Source organism: Oryctolagus cuniculus, chromosome 6 (genome assembly GCF_964237555.1).
Source record: "Oryctolagus cuniculus chromosome 6, mOryCun1.1, whole genome shotgun sequence".
NCBI classification, from domain to species: Eukaryota; Metazoa; Chordata; class Mammalia; order Lagomorpha; family Leporidae; genus Oryctolagus; species Oryctolagus cuniculus.
Window position 1 is genome coordinate 1,056,431 of NC_091437.1, and position 21,600 is coordinate 1,078,030.

At 40.3% G+C, this 21,600-nt stretch overlaps 2 protein-coding genes and 1 long non-coding RNA gene across 4 annotated transcripts in view; 2 read left to right on the forward strand and 1 right to left on the reverse strand.

The window, feature by feature from the left end:
* LOC127488918 (uncharacterized) overlaps window positions 1-21,600 on the forward strand; it is a 39,371-nt gene that overhangs the window by 2,530 nt on the left and 15,241 nt on the right. Inside the window, exons 2-3 of one of the 2 annotated variants that reach the window (XR_007916787.2) lie at window positions 6,272-6,385; window positions 12,177-12,338. This is a non-coding gene — a long non-coding RNA (uncharacterized lncRNA). The remainder of the gene's footprint in view (window positions 1-6,271; window positions 6,386-12,176; window positions 12,339-21,600) is intronic. The other variant, XR_007916788.2, reaches the window with a different exon arrangement.
* LOC127488917 (olfactory receptor 14C36-like) lies at window positions 9,798-11,980 on the forward strand. The gene has a single exon (XM_070075950.1). It carries the CDS (start codon window positions 10,553-10,555, stop codon window positions 11,486-11,488), a length of 936 nt encoding a protein of 311 aa, XP_069932051.1. The 5' UTR covers window positions 9,798-10,552; the 3' UTR covers window positions 11,489-11,980.
* Window positions 13,734-14,666, reverse strand: LOC127488930 (olfactory receptor 14I1-like). Its single transcript, XM_070075721.1, has one exon. It carries the CDS (start codon window positions 14,664-14,666, stop codon window positions 13,734-13,736), a length of 933 nt encoding a protein of 310 aa, XP_069931822.1.

The window sequence follows — 21,600 nt, forward strand, 5'->3', positions numbered from 1 at the left end:
ACAAAATGATAGAAAGCAGTTCCCCTGAGTTGAAGAGAGACAGCTGTCCTCAAATTCACGTGGACAGTCTACAATCTGGGCTGGGTGGCATAAACGCCTGAAGCCAGGGGAGAGCCCCAGAAGGAAGAATCTTTTGAGGTTTCAGCCTTCCCGTCCTTGTTTTTGTTCAGATTCTCATCTTCAAGCTGAAAATCGATAAAAGTAAAATAACATTACAGATGATGTGCTACATTGCTAAAAAAAAAAAAAAAAAAAAGGAAAAAGAAAAAAGAAAAAAGAAAAAGCCCTTCATCAGCACACTCTTTCTTCCATACACCTGAACTGTTTTTCTCATTTCATTGCATTGTCCACCCATGTTCTCTTGCATATCTCAGAGTTTCCTTGGGAACCTTATTTTGCATTCCCCTTTCAGGCATTTTATAGAGTTCCTTCATGTTCTGTTTCTGGAGAACTATTGCTTCTCTTTGGAAGTAAATAGTTGTTGCTTTTTCATGCTTCTTGTAACCCCAGGTTGATGTCTGTGCATCTGGTATAATACTTCTTCCAATTGCATGGAGAAAGCTTGATAGGAAGAAACATTTTCTTTTAGATGAGGTGTCAGGAGCCTGTTGGGGAGGTGCATTGTCTTTGTAAAAGTCAGGTAGCCGCTCTGCGATTTCTTCAGCTGTTGTCAGCATTAGTGGTGTCTATCAGGTCTCCATAGTCTGGGCTGCACATGTCTGTGAAGGTGGTGGTGTGACTCTGAAGTGGGTTTGCAGATGTCCATGTTTTCAGGTCCTGCAGAGTTGAGCGTGTACACTGCATGGGTCTTTTTTTTTTTTTTTAAAAAAAGATTATTTATTTACTTGAAAGGCAAAACAACACAGAGAGAGGGACACACACACACAAACACACACACACAGGGTGTATGATGGAGGGAGAGATCTTCCATCTGCTGGTTCATTCCTCAAATGGTTAAAACAACCAGGACTTGGCCAGGTTAATTCCATGGAAGAGGGACTCCATTCTGGTTTACCACATGAGTGGCAGAGGCCCAAACACTCTGCCTATCATCTACTGCCTTCTCAGCCACATTAGCGGCAAGCTGGATCAGGAACAACGCAGCTGGGACTCGAACCTGCACATGGATATGGGATGCCAGCATTGCAAGCAGTGGCTTAACTCACTGTGCTACAATGCCAGCTGTAGCTCCTGGTCTCATTGCAGTGGCAGCCACTGTCCTGAAGCTGCAGGTTGGAGTGGAGCCTGTCCTCAGGCAAGTGGTGCTGGGCTTTTTCAGGTGGCAACTGTTATGCCTGGGCTGCCTCCTGGTTCCTAGGTCAGTCTAGACTTTGCAGTGGCCTTGTCCTGGTGTTGGCCCTATGCTTTAGTAACCTATGTTCTGGGGAATGGGGGGAATCCTTGTGAGCTCCTTCTCTGAAGCAAATGAGTCATGAGTGCCCAATACTGGATTTAAAGTCTTTGAGGATGCGGAGATTCTCTTGTACTCAAGTGTGCCGGTCTGAAGTGATGGTGGCCGTGGCTGGGGCTTTCCTGTTTGCCTTTCCCTGGTATAGCAGAGTCCTCCTGGCTGGCTGGATCCAGGATCACAACTGAACTTGTGCCCTTCTTTCTCCTCCGTGTGTGGCCATCTCCAGTTCCTATGCTATCTACGGTAGCTGTGGCTCTGTGGTGGAGTTCAGAGTTCTCCCTTGGTCACTGTCCTGGAGGTCGGTCCTTCCCTCTCTTCCACTTCCATGTTCATCACAGCGCTGCTCGTTTCAGCCAACAGGTGCAGATGCCATCCACTGAAATATCCATCAATGAATGAATACGAGACTGTGGCATACACACGATGGCATGATTATTCTGCTGCGAAAGAGGATGGAATACTCTAAATTTGCAATAAAATGGATGAATCCAGAAGATGCAATGTGCAGTAAAATTACCCAGGCATAGAAAGACATGTTTTCAGTCATGTGGAATTTTGAAAAACATTGATCTCATAGAAATTGTGACCAGAACACTGGTTATCAGGGGAGGATTTGAGGAAGAGTATAGAGAGAGGTTGTTCAGTAGTTAGAATATTACAGTCATATGGGAGAAACTCTGTAAAGTAAAACATAGGTAGAATAACTTTAGTCAGCAATAATGCATTGTAAATTTCAGTGCAGCTAGAAAGAAGATTTTGAATGCTCTCATCTCAAATAAATAAATAAATGCTTATGGTGGTGGATATGCCAATTATTAGATTTGATCATTATACAATATACCTCAATCATACATCCCATTGTACCCCACAAATATGTACAACTATTATTTGCAAGTCAAAGATTAAAAATGAGTGTGAATACAAAAATTATGTTAAAATAACTTAAAATGGATCACAGAAATAAATGTAAAACTTGAAACTGTTAGACTCCTAGAAGTAAACAGGAAAAGGTCTAGATGACCCCTAGATTTGGCAATGACTTTTAAAATCCAACAGTAAATACATTCCATGAAAGAAAAAATTGATAAATTGGATTTCATTAAAATCATTTTTTACTCTGAAAGACTTCACTAGACTAGAAGAAAATATTTGCAAGAGATTTAGTTTACACAGGAATATTTTACAAAATACAGAAGTACTCCTAAACTCAACAATAAGAAAACAACTGAATTTTACAAAATGGATGAAAACCCTCGACATACATTTTACCATAAATATTATACAGAATGCAAATTAACACATGAAAAGATACTCAGCATAATAAGTAACCAGGGAGTAAAGATTAAAACAATGAGCTACTATTATACATATTTTAGAATAGCCAAACTTTGTAACATTGACAACATCAAATGCTGGTGAGAATCCAAAGCAACAGGAACTCTCATTTGTTGCTGCTGTGAATGCAAAATACTGCAACCATTTTGCAAGGCAGTTCGATAGTTTCAATGACATAATCTTACCATATGCTCCAATAATTATGCCCCTTAGTATTTATCTAAAGGATTTGAAATGCTACATCCACTCAGATACCTGATATGAATATTTCTGGGAGTCCTATTTTTTTTAAAGATTTATTTATTTTATTTGAAAGACAGGGTTACAGAAGAGGAGAGGCAGAGAGAGAGAGAGAGAGAGAGAGAGAGAGAATCTTCCATCCACTGGCTTACTCTCCAGATGGCTGCAATGGCCAGAGCTGTGCCGATCCAAAGCCAGGAGTCAGGAGCTTCTTTTGGGTCTCCCATGGATGTACAGGTGCCCAAGGACATGGGTCATCCTCTACTGCTTTCCCAGGCCATAGCAGAGAGATGGATTGGTAGTGGAGCAGCCAGGTCTTGAACTGGTGTCCATCTGGGATGCCGGCACTGCAGGCAGTGGCTTTACCTGGTAATGCCACAGAGCCTGCCCTGCAGTCTTATTTTTAATTGTCAAAACTTGGACACAATCAGGTGGTTGTTCAGTTGGTGAATGGATAAATAAATTGTGGTGCATCTGGACAGTGAAAGGTTATTCAGTGCTAAAGAAATGAGCTGTTGGTGCTGGTGCTGTGGCATAGTGCTTGTTAGTTCCTGAAATGCTCTTAAAGTCCAGGACTAGGCCAGCTCAAAGTCAGGAACCAAGAACTCAATACAGGCCTTGTAGATGGTTGGCAGGAACTCCACTACTTGAGCCATTTCTGCTGCCTCCAGTCTTCTCTAGTGGAAACTAAGTCCGCAGCCAGAGCTGGCAATTGAACCCAGACACTCTAATGCAGGTTGTGGTATCTTCACTGCTAGTGTAAATGTAAACTCCCAGTATTTTCAAAAGGCTATGATAACTACCTTACAGCATTATTGTCAGAATCAGCTACTCAGACTCTGAGAAAGCAGAGTTATGAGCTTGGAAGACTCAGGTATAATCTTGTATGTCATTTTTATACATGTTCTTTAAAAATTGTGTTAACTTATTCTATTTATTTGAAAGGGAGAGTAACAGAGAACAAGAGAGAAATAGAGGGAGAGCCAGAGAGAGAGGTCTTCCATCTGCTGGTTCACTCCCCAAATGACTGCATTGGCAGGGGATGGGCCAGGATGAAGCCAGCAGCTTCTTCTAGGTCTCCCATGAGGGTCAGGGTCCCTAGCACTTGGGTTACCCTCCACTGTTTCCTTGCGCATTAGCAGGGAACTGGATAGGAAGTGGAGTAGCCAAGACTAGAAACTGCCATGGTGTCAGTTTAACCCACTATACCACGGCACCGGTCACTATATATGTTCTTGAGTACTTTACTCTTATTTCTGCAAACCCCACCTTTCTTCACTGTGTCGTATGTGGCAGAGATTTTTTGGTTAAGATCAAATGACTGAGAAATGGCATGTGTCCATTACCCTCACAGACTGGGCCAGAACTACTCTCATGGCCCTGCTTGACCAGGGCATGGGTGAGCATTCAAACTCTTTCATGTGAGAAGGGACTCTCAGGCAGCTGTTAAAGGGCAGAGATGGGGCACTGTGTCACTATATGGAGGCCAGTTCCCTCAGAAAAGCTGCTGTGAGAATTTGAGTGAGCAGGAGATAAATCCTTGTGGTTTCTAAGTCATGGAGAAGTTGGGATCGCCTTTTCTGCAGGTTAATCCTAGCCTATGCTAAATGAACAGTTCCCCCTAAAGTCTTTTCTGGTGGTTCATATCCCCACTGGACTTGGAATGAGAAAAATGAAGTTCTCTTCTTTGCTCCACCTCTTATTCAACTGAATCTACCTTCTCATGGGTTCAAATAAGATCTCATATGTGAAGCAGCTTTGCAAACCAACAGGTCCTGTAGTGATGGAAGGGAGTGAATAGTTTGAATGGTAGAATCACTTGATATGTACAACAATCATGATATTCATATTTTGGGAAATGTTGCTATTTACAAAAACAGTTTTCCTTATAAATAAATCAAATGTATGAAAGTGCATTACAATATCATTCGGGGATTGATTTTTTCATATATTATTTTATTTATTTGAAGGGCAGAGAGAGGATAGAAAGACATACAGACACACAGTCTGGGATCTTCCATCCACACCCCAGTTGCCCACAACAGCTGGGTCTGGGCCAGGTCAAAGCCAGGAGCCCAGAACTCCATCTGAATTTCCTATGTGGGTAGCAAGAACCCAACTGTTTGAGTCATCATCTCCTGCCTTTCAGGGCTGCAGGAACCTAGAATCGGGAATGGAGCTGGGACTTAACCCAGACACTCCATTTGGGATGCAGCCTGGCCCATCCGTAGCTGTTAAGAAGAAAGCAAAGGATGGGAGATCCATGTCTGTGGGTCTCTGTCTCTATTTCTCAGGCTTTCAAATTAAAATAAATAAATAAATAAAAAATATAGGTGTTGGAGCCGGCACTGTGGCACAGTTGGTTGAAGCCCCAGCCCGCAGCACCAGCATCCCATATGGATGCTAGTTCGAGTCCAGGCTGCTCCACTTTCAATCCAGCTCTCTTCTATGTGCTGGGAAAGCAGTAGAAGATGGCCCAAGTCCTTGGGCCCCTGCACCCACATGGGAGACACGGAAGGAGCTCCTGGCCCCTGGCTTCACATCAGCTCAGTTCTGGCCACTGCAGTCATTTGGGGAGTGAACCAGTAGATGGAAGGCTTCTTTCCCTCTCTCTGGCTCTACCTCTATCTGTAACTCTGTCTTTCAAATAAATAAAAATAAATCTTAAAAAAAGGTGTTAAACTACAACAATTATTAATACAGAGACTTTAAAAAATGTGTGGTAGTTACTCAATTTATGTTTTTAACATATGTGATTCTTATAATGTCCCTAATGAACATCTTAAAAATGGAGGCTTAGAGAGTAAAATAGAAAACAATTTTCCAAATCCTCAAAACTGCGGAGGGACAGCTGGGGTTTGAATGTAGAAATGGCTACTAGACATCATACTGTTAATCTCAGTGTTGTAGTGGCCCATGATATATGGCAGTTGTTCATACCCTGCCTGTCTGATGAATATATTTATGTATCTTAAAGTTTTCATAGGAATGATTTCCATCCATTCCTCTGACTTTCTCTCAGAGCTGAACACAGCAGTGTGTATGTGTGTGTCATCAACAAAGAGAATGGGGTTGCTTAAAATAGAGGACAATGTCTCTGAGGTCTGCACAGATGCCCCCAATATTTCAAATGACAAATATGTATTTACGTTCTCTAGTTTTTCTAGTTCATTAGCTTAATAACCATTTACACATATTCACTGGTAACACCACCTCTAGCTGTTCAGTCCTTGTGTCCATTATCAAATTTTAATTGGCTCCATTTCACCTGTGCTCTGGAGATAGTTTCCTGTCTGAAATCTCCGTTGGGCAGCCTGCTGTTACTGCATGGGAAGGACTGTTTTCCCAAGGGCTTTGCTGGAGGTGCACAGGAAATCACAGCTGCCCCACTTATAAAAGGTGAGTGTCCTTGATTCTTCTGAAAGCATTCTCAAATGCTGTAAGCATGGACAATCTGGGGAGCTGGCTTTGAGTCCTTGACTAGAAGTTAACAAGAGAAACCTTAATTCGCATCTCTAGGACAATCACAGACAATACCTAAGGGTGAGAACACTGTGATTCCTGTTGACAGTGTCCTCCTTTGATAGTTCCCTCTCATTCACACTTAGATTTCCTGGAGATTTTTTTTTTTGTTTCACTTTGCAATATTGTTTTCTCTTTAGAAATAGAAATGGAATTCCAGTTAAAAGTACAGTTGGAGAGGGTCAGTGCAGAAACCCAACTTATGGTTTCATGTGAAACAATTAGTAATTTCCTTAAAGGAACAGAAATCTTGCTACTTATTTTATAGTAGTTGCTGTCATTTCAGATGTCCACAATGATATTAGAGAATGTGACAGATTCATGTCCGACATATGGAACCTACCTATAGCTTATCATTTTATCTTTATGCCATCTTCACTGATTCAAAATTTTTGAACCTTTGTTTACCATTTGCTTACAAGACGTTCAGAGACTATGTGTACAGGAGTTCCAGAAAAGACTGAAGATATCAATAGTAAAACAACAACATGCAAGTAGTTGATATATGTGTATATATATATATATATATATGTATAAATGCATGTATGTGTGTGTACACATATATAAAGTTTTTTAAAGATATTACTTTGGACACAATTTTATGGGATTGCATTCGTTTTTGCCAGTAGTTATATATGGACTTTATTCCTAGCTGAATCTTCAAGGCTTGTTTTCATATCTTTTTGATATTTTTTTGTTATAGTCAAAATACATGTTTGAAAATCATTGAATGCATACAGTGCTCATTCCAAAAAAGAGATATGTGATGAAGGCTAAATGATCACTTAGCTAAAAATGAGAATACAAATTTTATATTTTTAAAACTTGTTCCTTTGAATTCTGTCACTATATTTGACCATCACCAGAAAACTAATGCTAAAAGCCTTTAAGTTGGTTTTGTTGCAAAATCAAAATAAAGGGATTCATAGTGCCTTTGTTTGCTTATTTCAACTTAAGAGATCCTGATAGTTTCATCCCTAATGGGATATTGGTTTTTTTATTTATATTTAATTTATTTAATGAACATAAATTTCCAAAGTACAGCTTATGGATTACAATAGCTTCCCCCCCCCCATAACTTCCCTCCCACCCACAACACTCCCCTCTCCCACTCCCTCTCCCCTTCTGTTCACATCAAGATTAATTTTCAATTATCTGTATATACAGAAGATCAATTTAGCAAATATTAAGTAAATATTTCAACAGTTTGCACCCACACAGAAACACAAAGTGTAAAATACTATTTGAGTACTATAGCATTAATTAAACACCTAAGAGTAACTGTGTATTAATTACAGAGTTCAACCAATAGTTTTAAGTAGAACATAAAAAATACTAAAATGGTAAAGTATTAAGTTCTTTTTTTTTCTTTTTCTTTTTTTTGTTTGTTATATAGTTTTTTTTTATTTAATAAATGTGAATTTACAAACTGCAACTTTTGTATTGTTGTGGCTCCCCCCCAACCTCCCTCCCTCCTGTGGCCCTCCCCTCTCCCACTCCCTCTCCTATCCCGCCCTTCATCGAGTTTCACCTAATGGGGTATTAAGAGCAGATGTGTACTCTAATTCTTAAAATCAGCTCAAGTACACAAGAACCCAAATGTTCTAATTACATTTAAAATAAACTATGGATCTTATTATAAACATAAATAGATCATATTGTCTAGGCTGGACACACATTAGAATTTACAGCTTTCTGTCCTATGTTTAGATGTTTAATCTATTTCACGTTGAGTGTGTGTGCGTGTAAGGGTTCAATCTCATTCTTCTATGTGTGCATACTGAGTTTTCCCAACATCATTAATTGATGATATGTCCTTCCACCAGTGTGTGCTCTCAGCACCTTTGTGGAAGATCAGTTAGCCACATAGATGTGGATTTATTTCTGGACACACTATTTATTCTGTTGGTCCAGATGCTTGTTTTTTAAGACAGTATCATATTTTTATGACTGTGGCTTCATCACTCAAAAAATTTTATTAGGGAAATATAGTGCTTCCAGTTTAATTCTTCTTGCTGAAAATTTCTGTCAAGATTTTTTGGGTTCCATATTAACTCTAGGTTTTATTTCTATTTGTATAAAAAATGTTGGGTTAATATTTTTAGGGACTGCCTTGTGTGTAGCTTTTTAAACTGGTCATTGTAACAAATTATTACTTGCTTCTATAAACAAGGGATGCCTTTCCCTATATTTGTGTGTTTTTATTCACTTATTGGTATTTACACTTATCAGTGCAGAACTACTTCAGCTGGTTAAGTTTATTTTTAGTGATTTATTATGTTTGATGCTTTTGGAAAAGTGGTTGTTTTCCTGACTTCCTTTTTGAACATTTTGTTGTTCATATACAGAAATGCAATATATATGTGTATATATATATATATAAATTTTGTATCTCACAGTTTTTCTGAGTTCATTTTTCTCAAAGCAGTTTTTTTGTGTCTGTTAAGTCTTCAGAGTTTTCCACATTTGCTCATATAACTTTATTTTTTCCTTTCCACTTTGACACCTTTCATTTGTTTCTCATGTCTAATTGCTCTGGAATGGACTTCTAGTATTACTTTGAATAAAAGTGGTGAGAATATGTATCCTTGCCAAATTTTAGAGAGAAGTTTTCATTTTTTCATTATTGAGTATGATGTTAGTTGTGAGCTTTTCTTAAATGATCTTTATTGTGGGGGACAAAGATTCTTCTATACATAATTTGTTAACAAAATTTTATTATGAAAAGTTAAATTTTATGAAATGTGTTTCAGCATTTATTCAGGTTATTGTGTGACTTTTATCCTTCAATCTGATAATGTTGTGAATCACACCGATTGGCTTGCTTATGTTGAAACTTCCTTTCAAGCCAGGGGCTTTTGTATGAATGTCTCTCAAGGATATTCATCTGTGTTTTGTTTTGTTGTGCTGCCTTTGTCTGGCTTTGACACTGCATGATGCTGGTGTCATTAAAGTGAGTTTCAAAGTATTCCCTCTTTTATGTTCTTTGGAAGAGTCTTTAAAAGACTGGCATTAATTCTTCCTTCAATGTTTATTGGAATTTATCCACGAGACCATCTGATCTTAGGATTTTCTTTGTGGGGATGTTTATATTTTCAAATTCAATCTCATTATTTGTTCTTGGTCTGTTCTGGTTTCCTATTTTTTCTTGATTCAGTGTAGGTAGATGGTACATTTCTAGAAATGTTTCACTTCTTCTGATTATCCAATTTGTTGGCACATAATTGTTCATATAGCCTCTTACGATCCTTTAATCTTTGTGGCATCCATTGTAAAACCTCCTCTTCTTTTCAGATTTTATTTATGCACATTTTCTCTTGTCTTCTTAGTTTTTCTTTAGGAGGGTTTGTGGATTTGTTTACATGTATGTTTAATAGCCTGCTTTTTGCTATTGTTTTTCCATTCTCAAGTTCACTTTTCCTCTGCAGATTCCAGACTTACCAGCTGCAGGCAAATTCCTTAAACTACTGTTCTCCACATATATGGATATATTGACTTGTATATTACAAACACCATGAGCATATTTATAGTACATAGATGCATATGTATTCACACTTATAAGTAAATACCTATATGTGATGATAAGTACACCCACACTCAAGGCAGGACACAGCCATAAACACAGCGTTCCCTGGAGAGTCCTGACTTACGCACATGTTTTCCTCAGAGGAACATGCCAGTAGTAACCAGTTCACCCTTTATTAAAACAGTGAAAATTATGGGTTGGTTGTTAGTGTGGAAACTGAGTAGCAGGGCTGGGCCTCACTCCTATATAATCGGATTGGAGTACCCCATCCTTTTTAGCACCTTTAAATGATAACTACTTCAGAGTGGTAAGAATGTAGGCAGATTTAAAAGGTGAAAAAATGGACTTGTTAGTTGTATTACATAGGTTAGGTACATTAAATAGAAGTAAACATTATCAAGGAGAGTGTTTAGGTCACTTTGTTGATTAGCTGATAATTATTATTTAGCTATGGTTCCCATCTTTTGTGACCTTTTTTTTTTTTTTTTTTTTTCCAGATCAACCAGGCTTTCCAGAAAATGGCCAATTCCACTGTGGTGACTGTGTTTCTCCTTGAGGGCTTTGCTGACACACGAGAGATTCAGATCCTGCTCACCATGTTATTCCTACTAACATACTTGGGCACCCTGCTGGGGAACCTGCTCATTGTCACCGTCACCACTGTGGACTGGAGCCTTCACACCCCCATGTACTTCTTCCTCAGGAACCTCTCCATCTTGGACATGTGTTACATTTCTGTCACTGTCCCCAATGCCTGTGTCAACTCCCTCACTGACAACAGGGCCATTTCAGTGGCTGGGTGTGCAACTCAGATATTCTTGGTCATCTACTGTGCATATGTGGAGGTGCTGTTTCTCACCACCATGGCCTGGGACCGCTATGTGGCCATCTGCCAGCCTCTTCACTACTCCACTACCGTGAATGACCAATTCTGTGTACAGATGACCCTGGCTTCCCTACTCAGTGGCCTCATCTATGCAGACGTGCACACTGGCTACACGTTCCAGCTGCCCTTCTGTGAGTCCCACGTGGTCCGTCAGTTCTTCTGTGACATCCCCTCTCTGCTCAGCCTCTCCTGCTCTGACACCTTCAGCAGTGAGCTCTTACTCTTGCTCTCTGTCGTGCTGGTTGTTGGTGGCTGCTTCATCTTCATCACCATGTCATATGTTCGTATATTCTCCACCGTGCTCAAGTTTCCAGCCCGAGAGCAAGGAAAGGCCTCTTCCACCTGTGTCCCACACATCCTTGTGGTGTTTGTCTTCCTGAGCTCTGGCGCCTGTGTATATCTGAGGCCCTCTGTGACCTCTGAAATGGTTCAGGGCACAATTCTTTCCGTATTCTACACTGTTGTTCCTCCATTCTTGAATCCTGTCATCTACAGTCTTAGAAACCAACAGATAAAGGGAGCTATAAGGAAAAGAATACTACGGAAGTTTTATTTTAGAAAATTATAGGGATCTACTTTAGATTTATACTGGGAAGTCACTGAGATTCAAACTTATATGTATCTATATCTATGTCTCTCTATGGGAGTTTGGTGGATCAGTTAAGCTGCCATTTGGGATGCCCACATCCCACGTTGGAGTGTCTAGGTTCAAGTCCTAGCTCTGCTTCAATTCCAGTTTCTGATAATTGTCTGTCCGTTTCTGTGTCTCTGCCTTTCAAATAAATAAACACTCCTGGTCTGGTTTCTGTGTGCTGTATTGCCCACACCCAGTTATTCCACTGAAACCAGAGTGATCATTCTTGTAATTATGAGTGTATTGCCTAACCTTTCCATTGCTCTTCCAGGAATTATAGCATTTTGTAGCATTTGCACATGTTAATGGATGGATATGAAACAATATATTGATTCCAAGTAATTTTGGAATAGGTACACCTATGATTCATCAAATATTTAGTAATTTTTATAATTTCTCAAAAGAAAACTTAATAAAGGAATGACTTCACAGGCATAAAATCTGGTTTATTCAATATAGTGTAACTTTAAAAATAACATGATACTCAGTCAAAGTAATTTAAGTGTTTAAATCCAAAAGAATTGAAACCTAAAATATAATTTAAAGTAATACTGTAATCTGTTGTGAAAAATCATACATGATTTTCAAAATTTTTCAGCCCAAAATAAACTTTATCTTTCAGTTCCCTGTTTTCATGAACATTTTGAAGCCCTCTCGTGAATCCCAAGTCCATGGTTACCATCTTACTCAAATGTGAAAAGTCGAAGCTTTTCCTCTCATATCAGGAACAAGTTGAGGATGCCCCTTTTGCCACTGCTATTCAACATGGCAGCAACAGACCCAGGTAGAGCAATTAGATAAGAGAAATAAATAAGAGACATTAAATAATCTCTGTTGGGAAACAATATAATTTTTTGTAAAGATTTATTTTTTATTTATTTGAAAGAGTTGCACAGAGAGAGAAGAGGCAGAGAGAGACAGAGAGAGACAGAGAGAGAGAGAGGTCTTCCATCCGATGGTTCACTCCCCAGTTGGCCGCAGTGGCCAGAGATGCACTGATCCGAAGCCAGGAGCCAGGAGCCTCCCCTCGGTCTCCTACATGGCTACAGGGGCCGAAGGACTTGTGCCATCTTCTACTTCTTTCCCAGGCCATAGCAGAGAGCTGGATAGGAAGCAGAGCATCTGGGACTCAAACCAGCACCCATATGGGATGCAGGTGCTTCAGGCCAGGGCATTAAACTGCTGCGCTACAGTGCTGGCCCCACAATATAATTTTATATATAGAAATTCCTGAAGATTCTGCCAAAATGTTAATTTTATAAATGAATTCAGTAATATTGCAGGACACAAAATCAGCATACAAATATCACTAGTTTTTCTACACATTAGCACTATATTATCCAAAAAAGAAATCAAACATTATCTTATAATAGCTTCAAAATTATAATATTGGAAATAACTTTAACCAAGGTGATGGATGAATCTATAAGCTAAAAACTGTAAGAACTCAAGCAATTCAACAGTAAGTATTTAATTCATTCAAATGGACCAATGATCTGAGTATACACTTCCCAAAAAAGACATGTCAATAATTAATAGATGCATGGAAACAAAATCTGTCAACATCATTAGTCATCAAGGAAATGCATATCAGAACCACAGTCATTCCAATTAGACAGATGAATGTGTTCTGGGACTGTATGTGCAACATGGTAACAGCAGTTATCAGTGTACCAAATACTTGAAAGCTGATAATAGAGATCTTCAAGTTCTGTCCCCCCATAACAAGTACATGAGTTAATGGATATTTTAAGTATCCTGATGTAATAATCTGTAGTGGGTCGATGTGTCAAAGCATCAAATTGTACAGTGTAAATATATACAGCTCATATTTGTTAACTACACTGAAGTTTTGAGTGTAAGTAAATAAATTTAAAACAAATACATTGTAGTTTTACATTTTTGCCTATTTGAAAACGAAGTGAGATATTAAAAGACAATATTTAGAAAATATTGATCAATGAATTATCAAAGCATAATTATAAATTATTAGAAATGAAATTGTGCACATAACCTTGGATTCTTTTACATTGGAAATTCAGAATAAAATGGATGATTTTCTGTTAATTTAGCAATTTTCCAAATTGGAATCAGCAGCTTTTTCATCATTTGTCATCATGTATTTAGGCTCGTTACGTCTTTTATCATAAACCTTCTACAGCAAAGACCAGAAGTCCTACTATGGCAGAGGGTGTATCTTCCAAAATTGCCGCCACAGTGCTGTTTTTATCTCCTTATTTCTGAAACTGTATATGATGGGATTCAGAACAGGAGGCAGAACTGTGTATGCCAGAGCAATTCCCAGGTCTTGAAAGGATGAAGATTTGGCAACTGGCCCTAAGGCAGCAAAGAGCCCGGTGCTGAGGAAGAGCACGGTGACAGCCAGCTGTGGGGAGCAAGTGGAGAAGGCTTTTGCTCGACCCTCTCCTGAAGGGATTCTGAGCACCGTGGAGAAGATGTGGAAGTAAGAGGTGATCATGAGACCAAAGCAGCCCATCACCAAGAACGAGCTGAGAGCTAGTGCAACAAACTCTGCAAAGAAAACCTCACAGGACACCAGGGCCAGCACGTGAGGGATGTCACAGAAGAACTGGTGGATGCTGTTGGATCTGGAAATAGGCTCCTGAAACATGTTTCCAGTGTGCACTGCTGCATAGGAAAAGCAGCTGAGCCAGGCAGTCGCTGCCATCTGGCAGCATTTCCCTGCCGTCATCACAGCTCCATACTGGAGGGGGCGGCAAATGGCAAGGTAGCGGTCATAGGACATGACAGTGAGAAAGGCCAGCTCAGCAGAGGCAAAGGCAAAGAAAAAATAGACTTGAGCCATGCAGCCAAGATAAGAGATGGAGCTGCTATGCATCAGGGAGCTGTGGACAGACTTGGGCACGGTGACTGAGATGTAGCACAAATCCAGAAAGGAGAGGTTCTTCAGGAAGAAGTACATGGGCGTGTGCAGATAGTGATCCAGCGTGATGACTGTCACAATGAGTAGGTTCCCCACCAGTGCTGCCAGATAAAGCAGCAGAAACAGCCCCGCGTGCAGAATCTGTAGGGCCCAGACTTCAGAAAAGCCCATGAGCAGGAATTCTGCCACATCCGTGAGATTGTCCATCTGGCAGGGGGACTCGTGTTCTGATTGTTGAGAAGAAAGCATGACCATTTTAAATGAGACAAAGAAAAACCAAGTCAACAAATCAAATCTGTTGGGCATCTTCCATACTCCTAAAGCAAGTGGGATGTTGGCAGATTGTTTTATAAGCTTTGTAAGGTTTAGAGAGCTAAAGACTAAGAATCGAGTAACTAATCTTTAAAAGCTGTCATTTAGTGTCAGTGATCTGCTATGCAGTGCTTTTCAAACACAAGCTAAGAAATTCCTCCATCCAATCAACTAGGATGTTTGTATAAAAAAAAGTAGGTTCTCGGGTTCCATTGCCAATAAACCAAATAAGAATTTGTGGGAGATACTCAATAATCTGCCTTTTGTACAAGTTTCTGAGTGATGTTTTAGTGCAAAAGGTGTAGTTGTAGCTGTAACTACACATCCTGGGCAGTCGGTGAGCTCTAGGTGTTTGTTGAATAACCTCAGCAGCATGTCGCTTTGCAATGAGATTTATGATTCAAGGCAAGGAAAGAATACCAAATGTGACCTTAAGCCATATTGCTAATAGTTCTGTTTTGGAGAGAGTCAAATGGATTTTGTGTCCATGCACTAGACACAACAATAGTAATAGTTATGATGCCATAACTCTTGTGTAGAACCTTCTGCATGCCAGATGCTACTATCTGTACTGTGCATACATTAAACTCAAGTAATATTCACAATGGCACAAGGAATTGAGATTATTATTCTCATTCAGCAGGAGAAACAGAGGCATAGCAGAAACAATGAACTTGGGGCAAAGGTCAGTTGCAGCAGTCAAGGAACTACTTGGGGCACCTCCATCCCATATTAGAGTGTCTGGGTTTGAGTCTCAGCTCATCTGCCAATTCCACCTTCCTGCAGTGTGCACCCTGGGGGGTAACATGTGATGGCTCAAGTACATGGGTCCCCTGATTGATACCTGGGATCCTGGCTTCAACTTGCTTCATTTTGGGCCGTGTCAGGTATTTGGGGAGTGAACCAGCAGATAGCAGATCAATAACCAATTAAAATGTATGTCCAACCTTAGTAGGTAGGGAAATCAAAATCAAAACTTTAAAGCATGCTGTTTTGTACTCACTGTTTTATATAATAAAAAAGTTTATGGAAAACCTAATTTAAAAAGTATGACTTTACCTTAGTGTAAAGACACCTGTGTTCCACATCAGAGAACCTGGGTTCAATTCCTGGTTCCCACTCCTGGCTCCACCTTCCTGGAAATGCAGGCCTTGGAAGGTGGCAGTGTTAGCTCAGGCTATTGGGTTCCTGATACCCCTTGGGAAACCCAGATTGAGTTCCCAGCTCTAGCATTGCACCTGGACCAGTTCAGGCCCTGGTGGTCATTTGTTTAGTGAGTCAGCAGAGAGAAGCACTTGCTCTCTCTCTCTCTCTCATTTTAATGATTCAAAAAAAGAAATAATTTTTTTTGGTGGCAACCGCGGCAGGACACAAACCTGCAATCTTCTGATATGAAAGAAAGAAATAATTTTTTTAAGATTTTATTTTTTGAGAAGTAGAGTTACAGACAGTGAGAGGGCGAGACAGAGAAAGGTCTTCCTTTTGTTGGTTCACTCCCTAAATGGCCACAATGGTTGGAGCTGCACCAATCTGAAGCCACTAGCCAGGTACTTATTCCTGGTCTTCCACATGGGTGCAGGGGCCCAAGGACTTCCACTGCCTTTCCAGGCCATAGCAGAGAGATGGATGGGAAGAAGAGCAGCCAGGACTAGAACCAGCACCCACATGGGATGCCGGCACCATAGGCAGAGGATTAAACTACTGTGCCACAGCCCCAGCCCCAGAAAGAAATAATTTTTTAAGGGAGAATTTGTTTTGATGTAAGAAAATTTTTCATTATACACGTTTTGTGGCTCCTTTAATAAATATATACTCAAGTGTAAAGGTTACCAAATTGAGGGCTGTGTGCTGCCCTCATGAGGAGAAGGGATCCAAAGCCCTGTTTTATATAAGAACAGGTCCCTGTACAGCAGCCATGCTGAGTGTGGCAGCACCACATACACCAGTACAGAAAATTCCATACAGCATGTTCTCCGTCATGTGAGTTTCAACATTCAGAACACGAGATATTAGTTATGGATGCACACAGATAAGAGATGGTATAGGGAATGCATGGTCCCAATTAGTGAACGCGGGACAGAGGAGGGAAACCATGAGAAACAGGTGGAAAACTGAACATTAACTATTCTGTAATATCTCAACATTTACAATATTAAATCAAGCACAAAAAGATGAATAAATGGTTAATTAATTAACAATAATTTTTACTCATCCCACATTTGTGGCATTTCACATTTTAATATTATGCATATTAGTATCAAGAAGCAGTTGGAATACTGTTGTGTGTCATAAACCGGATGTCATTTTAACTCACTTATAAAATTTAGTGAAAATAAATAAGACTTTTTTTGGCTTCATGAATCTATGTAACACCTCACCAATTAAAATGATAAATTCAGAAAACATGATTAAGCATGACAGAGGTTGTTGATGCAAGATTTGCTTCATCATTCTTACTACTTTCTTCATGTTTTTCTACCCAGTGTATTGTTTGACAATGTGTAATAGTAAAAACAGCATTTTTGTCCTGCCATTTACTTATTAATAGAATTTAGTGAAACAAGTAGTACTATGCACGTTGTTACTAATTTGGTTTTGGTTTGTCCTCAGAGTCCTAACCAAACAATCCAGACTTGTAGCCCTAGCCCCCCCTCCCTCACCAACATTAGGGTAGGTGGTCACACAGCTTCCAGACTCAGTCAGCAACAGGGCCCCACACCCTGGTTAGCTTGGGGCAGTTCTCATGCTTAGTCACCTAGAGAATGGAAATCATGCCACTGCTTCAACTCCATCACCTCCTGCTTCCAGAAGGGAAAACTACCCCATAATTTTATGTAGTTTCTATATAGTTACTGTTATTTATTGAAATTATCATGCAATCAATAACTTCTTGGAAGTGTGTGCTGTTTAGAATTGAGAATATGCAGGATTGGTTTTTAGAGAAACAAGTAGAAATATTTTATATATAGTATACATTCATACAACACATCTATGGAAAATACTGGGAAAAATCATTGATAATATTCATTAACAAATACTTGATAGTCAACCATATATTAAAAAGGCATAGTACCTTTCAGCACACATACATACATACATCACTGTCAGATTTAATGTAAACTTTGTATTACTTCTAACTGCAAAGTGCATGGAATTACACATTTATCAACATTTCCTGCATCCCAGTCTCTTTGAGGAACAAATAAGTGACTGTGGAATTCTTTTCATGTCAGGAGCAAAAATGAGTGGTAGCATATATAATCACGTCCACTTAGTTGGGATAAATGTACCTCAGTCACTCTGCTGCAAACAGTGTCAGGGTAGAGGAAGCCGGGAATGCACACGTGAAGACATGCATGGTGTGGGCTGGGGGATGGGGAGGGCACCCGGCTCAGCTCTACACCTGCTTCAACATGCAGGTAACACAGATGCACTGACAGGGAGCCCCCTGTTCTAACCTGCTCCCAAGTCCTTACTTCCTCTCTGAAAGGGACCCCAGCACAGACTCGGGCTGAAAAGCAGCCTCAACAGCAGCCCTGGACTCTTCGACTCACCTGGGGTCATTTCCCTCCCCTGGCTCCACTGTCTACAATTTGACTACCTAAGAATATCCAGACTCCACGTTCACCTGCCCTATGGGCTCTTTCACTCCAAGAGCTGTAAATCAAGACCACGCAGCTGGTGGAGCACACCAGCATCTGACGAATGCTGGGACTGATGGAGACCTGCATTCTAGCTGTGTTAGCTTACAGGGAGCTGATTTAAATGGGGATGCTACAAATAAATTTCACTTTCAGTGGCCCCCAAAAGTAAAAGGCACTGACCGGATGACCTCTGCTGCCATGCCAGCACTGAGGGCATTTATGTCAACTGCACTTGAGCCTCCTTGCACACTCGTGTCACTGTTGTTCTGATCCTCAAGAATCACCCATCACTGCCAGTTTCAAGGGCTGTGGGCATGGGCCTGCCCCACAAGCTGTGTGCTGAACAGTCCCAAGCTGGCCATAGAGGCCCCAACACTGATTACAATGATAAAAATCAAAGTGAACTGAATGTACCACACTATTCTGTTGCTTGCTTCATTGAACAAGTGTGGAACATGACTAAGAGAACAATCAAATTGCTCTAATCAAACATCAGGCATGATGTTTTCATTGCTAGAAGTTTGAAATGATCACTTGCACAAGCCTTGTGCAGTTACATGCAGTTCCCCTACTGCATGAAACTCTGAGAAACAGAAGAACAGAAATACCTTTCTGAAAGAACATGCGGCTCTTGACGTATGAGTACTTTCTGCAGTGGTGGGGTCAAAGGGGTGATTCTGGTATCTTCCTCCGTTCACCATGAGACGAAACGACTGCGTTTAATAAGCAAGCTCAGAGGTGGAAGCTACCTGTTGCACACTACGTCAAGGAGAGAATCTTCTCTGTGAGCTTCCCAGGGAGTGGGTCCCCAGAGTCTGGAGTGGATCACCCCAGAGAGAAGCCTGGGGCATTGGCCTCAGAGGGAGGCAGACCTTCACCTTGTCAAGTGGTAATTGGATGTGATAATTGAGCTGAAAGTATGGGGCAGCACAGAGAGAGAGAGAGAGAGGCAGAAATTTTCATCAAAGAAAGATTTCTCTTCATTTGACTGAATAGAGGCTTAATCAATTTTATTATCTTTTCAAAGACAGATTTTTGTTACATTGATTTTTCGTTCTGTTTTTCAATTTTCAAGTTCAATGGGTTTTTATTATGTATTTTCTTCTGCTTACTTGGAATTCAATTGACTCTCCTTTCTCTCATTTCCTAATGTTGAAATGTACACTATTGATTTTAGATCTTAGTAATTTTCTAGTATGTGTGTTCAATGTTGTAAACTTTCCTCTTAGTTTCACCTGTGCCACACTACAACTCTGATGAGTTTTGTCTTCATTTTCATGTCTATAAATAGACAGATATAGATATAGATATAATGTATGATCTCATCAGATTTCTTTGTTGAATCACATGGAATTTTGAAGCTTGTAGTATTTGGGAATTGTCTAATTTTGTTGCCGGAGAAGCAAAGGGTCCTTGTCTTCGCACAAAAAAGAATTCAGCTGTGAGACAGAGAGTAGTGGAAAGCAAAATAGCAAGGTTTATTAGGGTAGGGACATCTGTAAGTTGTCCTGGAGGTAAGATATCTGTAAGAGGTGCCTGGATGGGCACCTCTCCAGACAGACCCTGAGAGAGAGTGCTCAGTTCACATTTAGGCTGGGGTTTTTAAGGGGGTGGGTCTTGCCTTCCTTCCCCATCTCCTTCTTTTACTCCCGGACCCAAGGACTTGTTGGGTGTAAATATGAAAAATTCCTTTCTGAGTTCTTCCCACTGAAGTTATCAGACAGGGGAAGCCTGGCTGGCCTCGCCCCTTCTTAGAGGAAGGATGTTTATCAGGCCAGGGAGAAGGGGCAGGACCCCTGGAAGGTCATCAGGATCTGGGCAGGACTTTTGAAGTGCAGATACTAGGCTGCACCTGGAAGGTTATCGGGGTGACTTTGAGATGAGGATACTGGACCACTGTAGATGTCAGTTCCTTAGGCCTTTGTCACACACACATAAGCTCATTTCTGATTTCCATCAGATGAACGGACAAAGAAAGGCAACATAGATGAGGGTCGTTCAAAGTTCATGGAAAATGAAATTGAAAGATGTATATGTTGGTGGAAAAAAAGCTTTGTAATCTGTGTATCATTTTTTCATAATTTGCATTTTCCTTGAACATCTGAAAATTTTTCATATACTTAGGTTTAGGTTTTTTTTGGTACCAAAAAAGCATCTTTTGGCTGGCACCGTGGCTCAATAGGCTAATCCTCTGCCTGCAGCACTGGCACACCGGGTTCTAGTCCCGGGCGGGGCGCTGGATTCTGTCCTGGTTGCCCCTCTTCCAGGCCAGCTCTCTGCTATGGCCCAGGAGTGCAGTGGAGGATGGCCCATGTGCTTGGGCCCTGCACCTGCATGGGAGACCAGGAGAAGCACCTGGTTCCTAGCTTTGGATCAGTGCAGTGTGCCGGCTGCAGCGCGCCGGCCACAGTAGCCATTGGGTGGTGATCCAACGGAAAAGGAAGACCTTTCTCTCTGTCTCTTTCTCACTGTCCACTCTGCCTGTCAAAAAAAATAATAAGCAATTTTTAGCTCACTTTTCCACTAACTTTGTGAAGTATCCTCATATAGACAATGGAATGTTATTCATCCTTTACAATAAAAAAAAATCTGTCATTTCCAACATAACCTGGAGGATCTTTTACTCAGTGAAATAAGCCTGGCACAGAAGGACAAACACTGAATGATTTCAATTATGTGTGGTATCCAGAAACATAAAGAAATAGAATAGTATATAGGATTCTGGGTTAAGGGAGTGGATGGTATAAGGGGACAAATTAATCAGACCGAGCGTTAGAGGTTATTGTGAGATTGGTGACCGTTAACAATCATGCATCTTACATTCCAGAGTTCTTAAAAGAGTTCAAATGTTTTCAACTCAAAAATGGCATATGAGGTGATGTTTTCATTAAATAGCTTATTTTATGTCCTTTGGTTATTTTTAGCTGTATCATAGCACATGCAGTTTATGTGAGGTGGATGAAAACCAGCATCATTGTTTTTCTCTGACTTTTCCCGTCCTTAAGGAATCTCCAGTGTAGCTCAAACATGGGCACATCACAGACATCACTGAGTGTTTATGGAGGAAATGAACAAGCCAGCAACTGTCAAAACATAATAAGTCAATTGTTTATTAAATTAATGGGGAATCCACTTAGAGCAGATATAAAGGTAGCTTTTTTAACTTATTAAAGATAAGGGAAGGA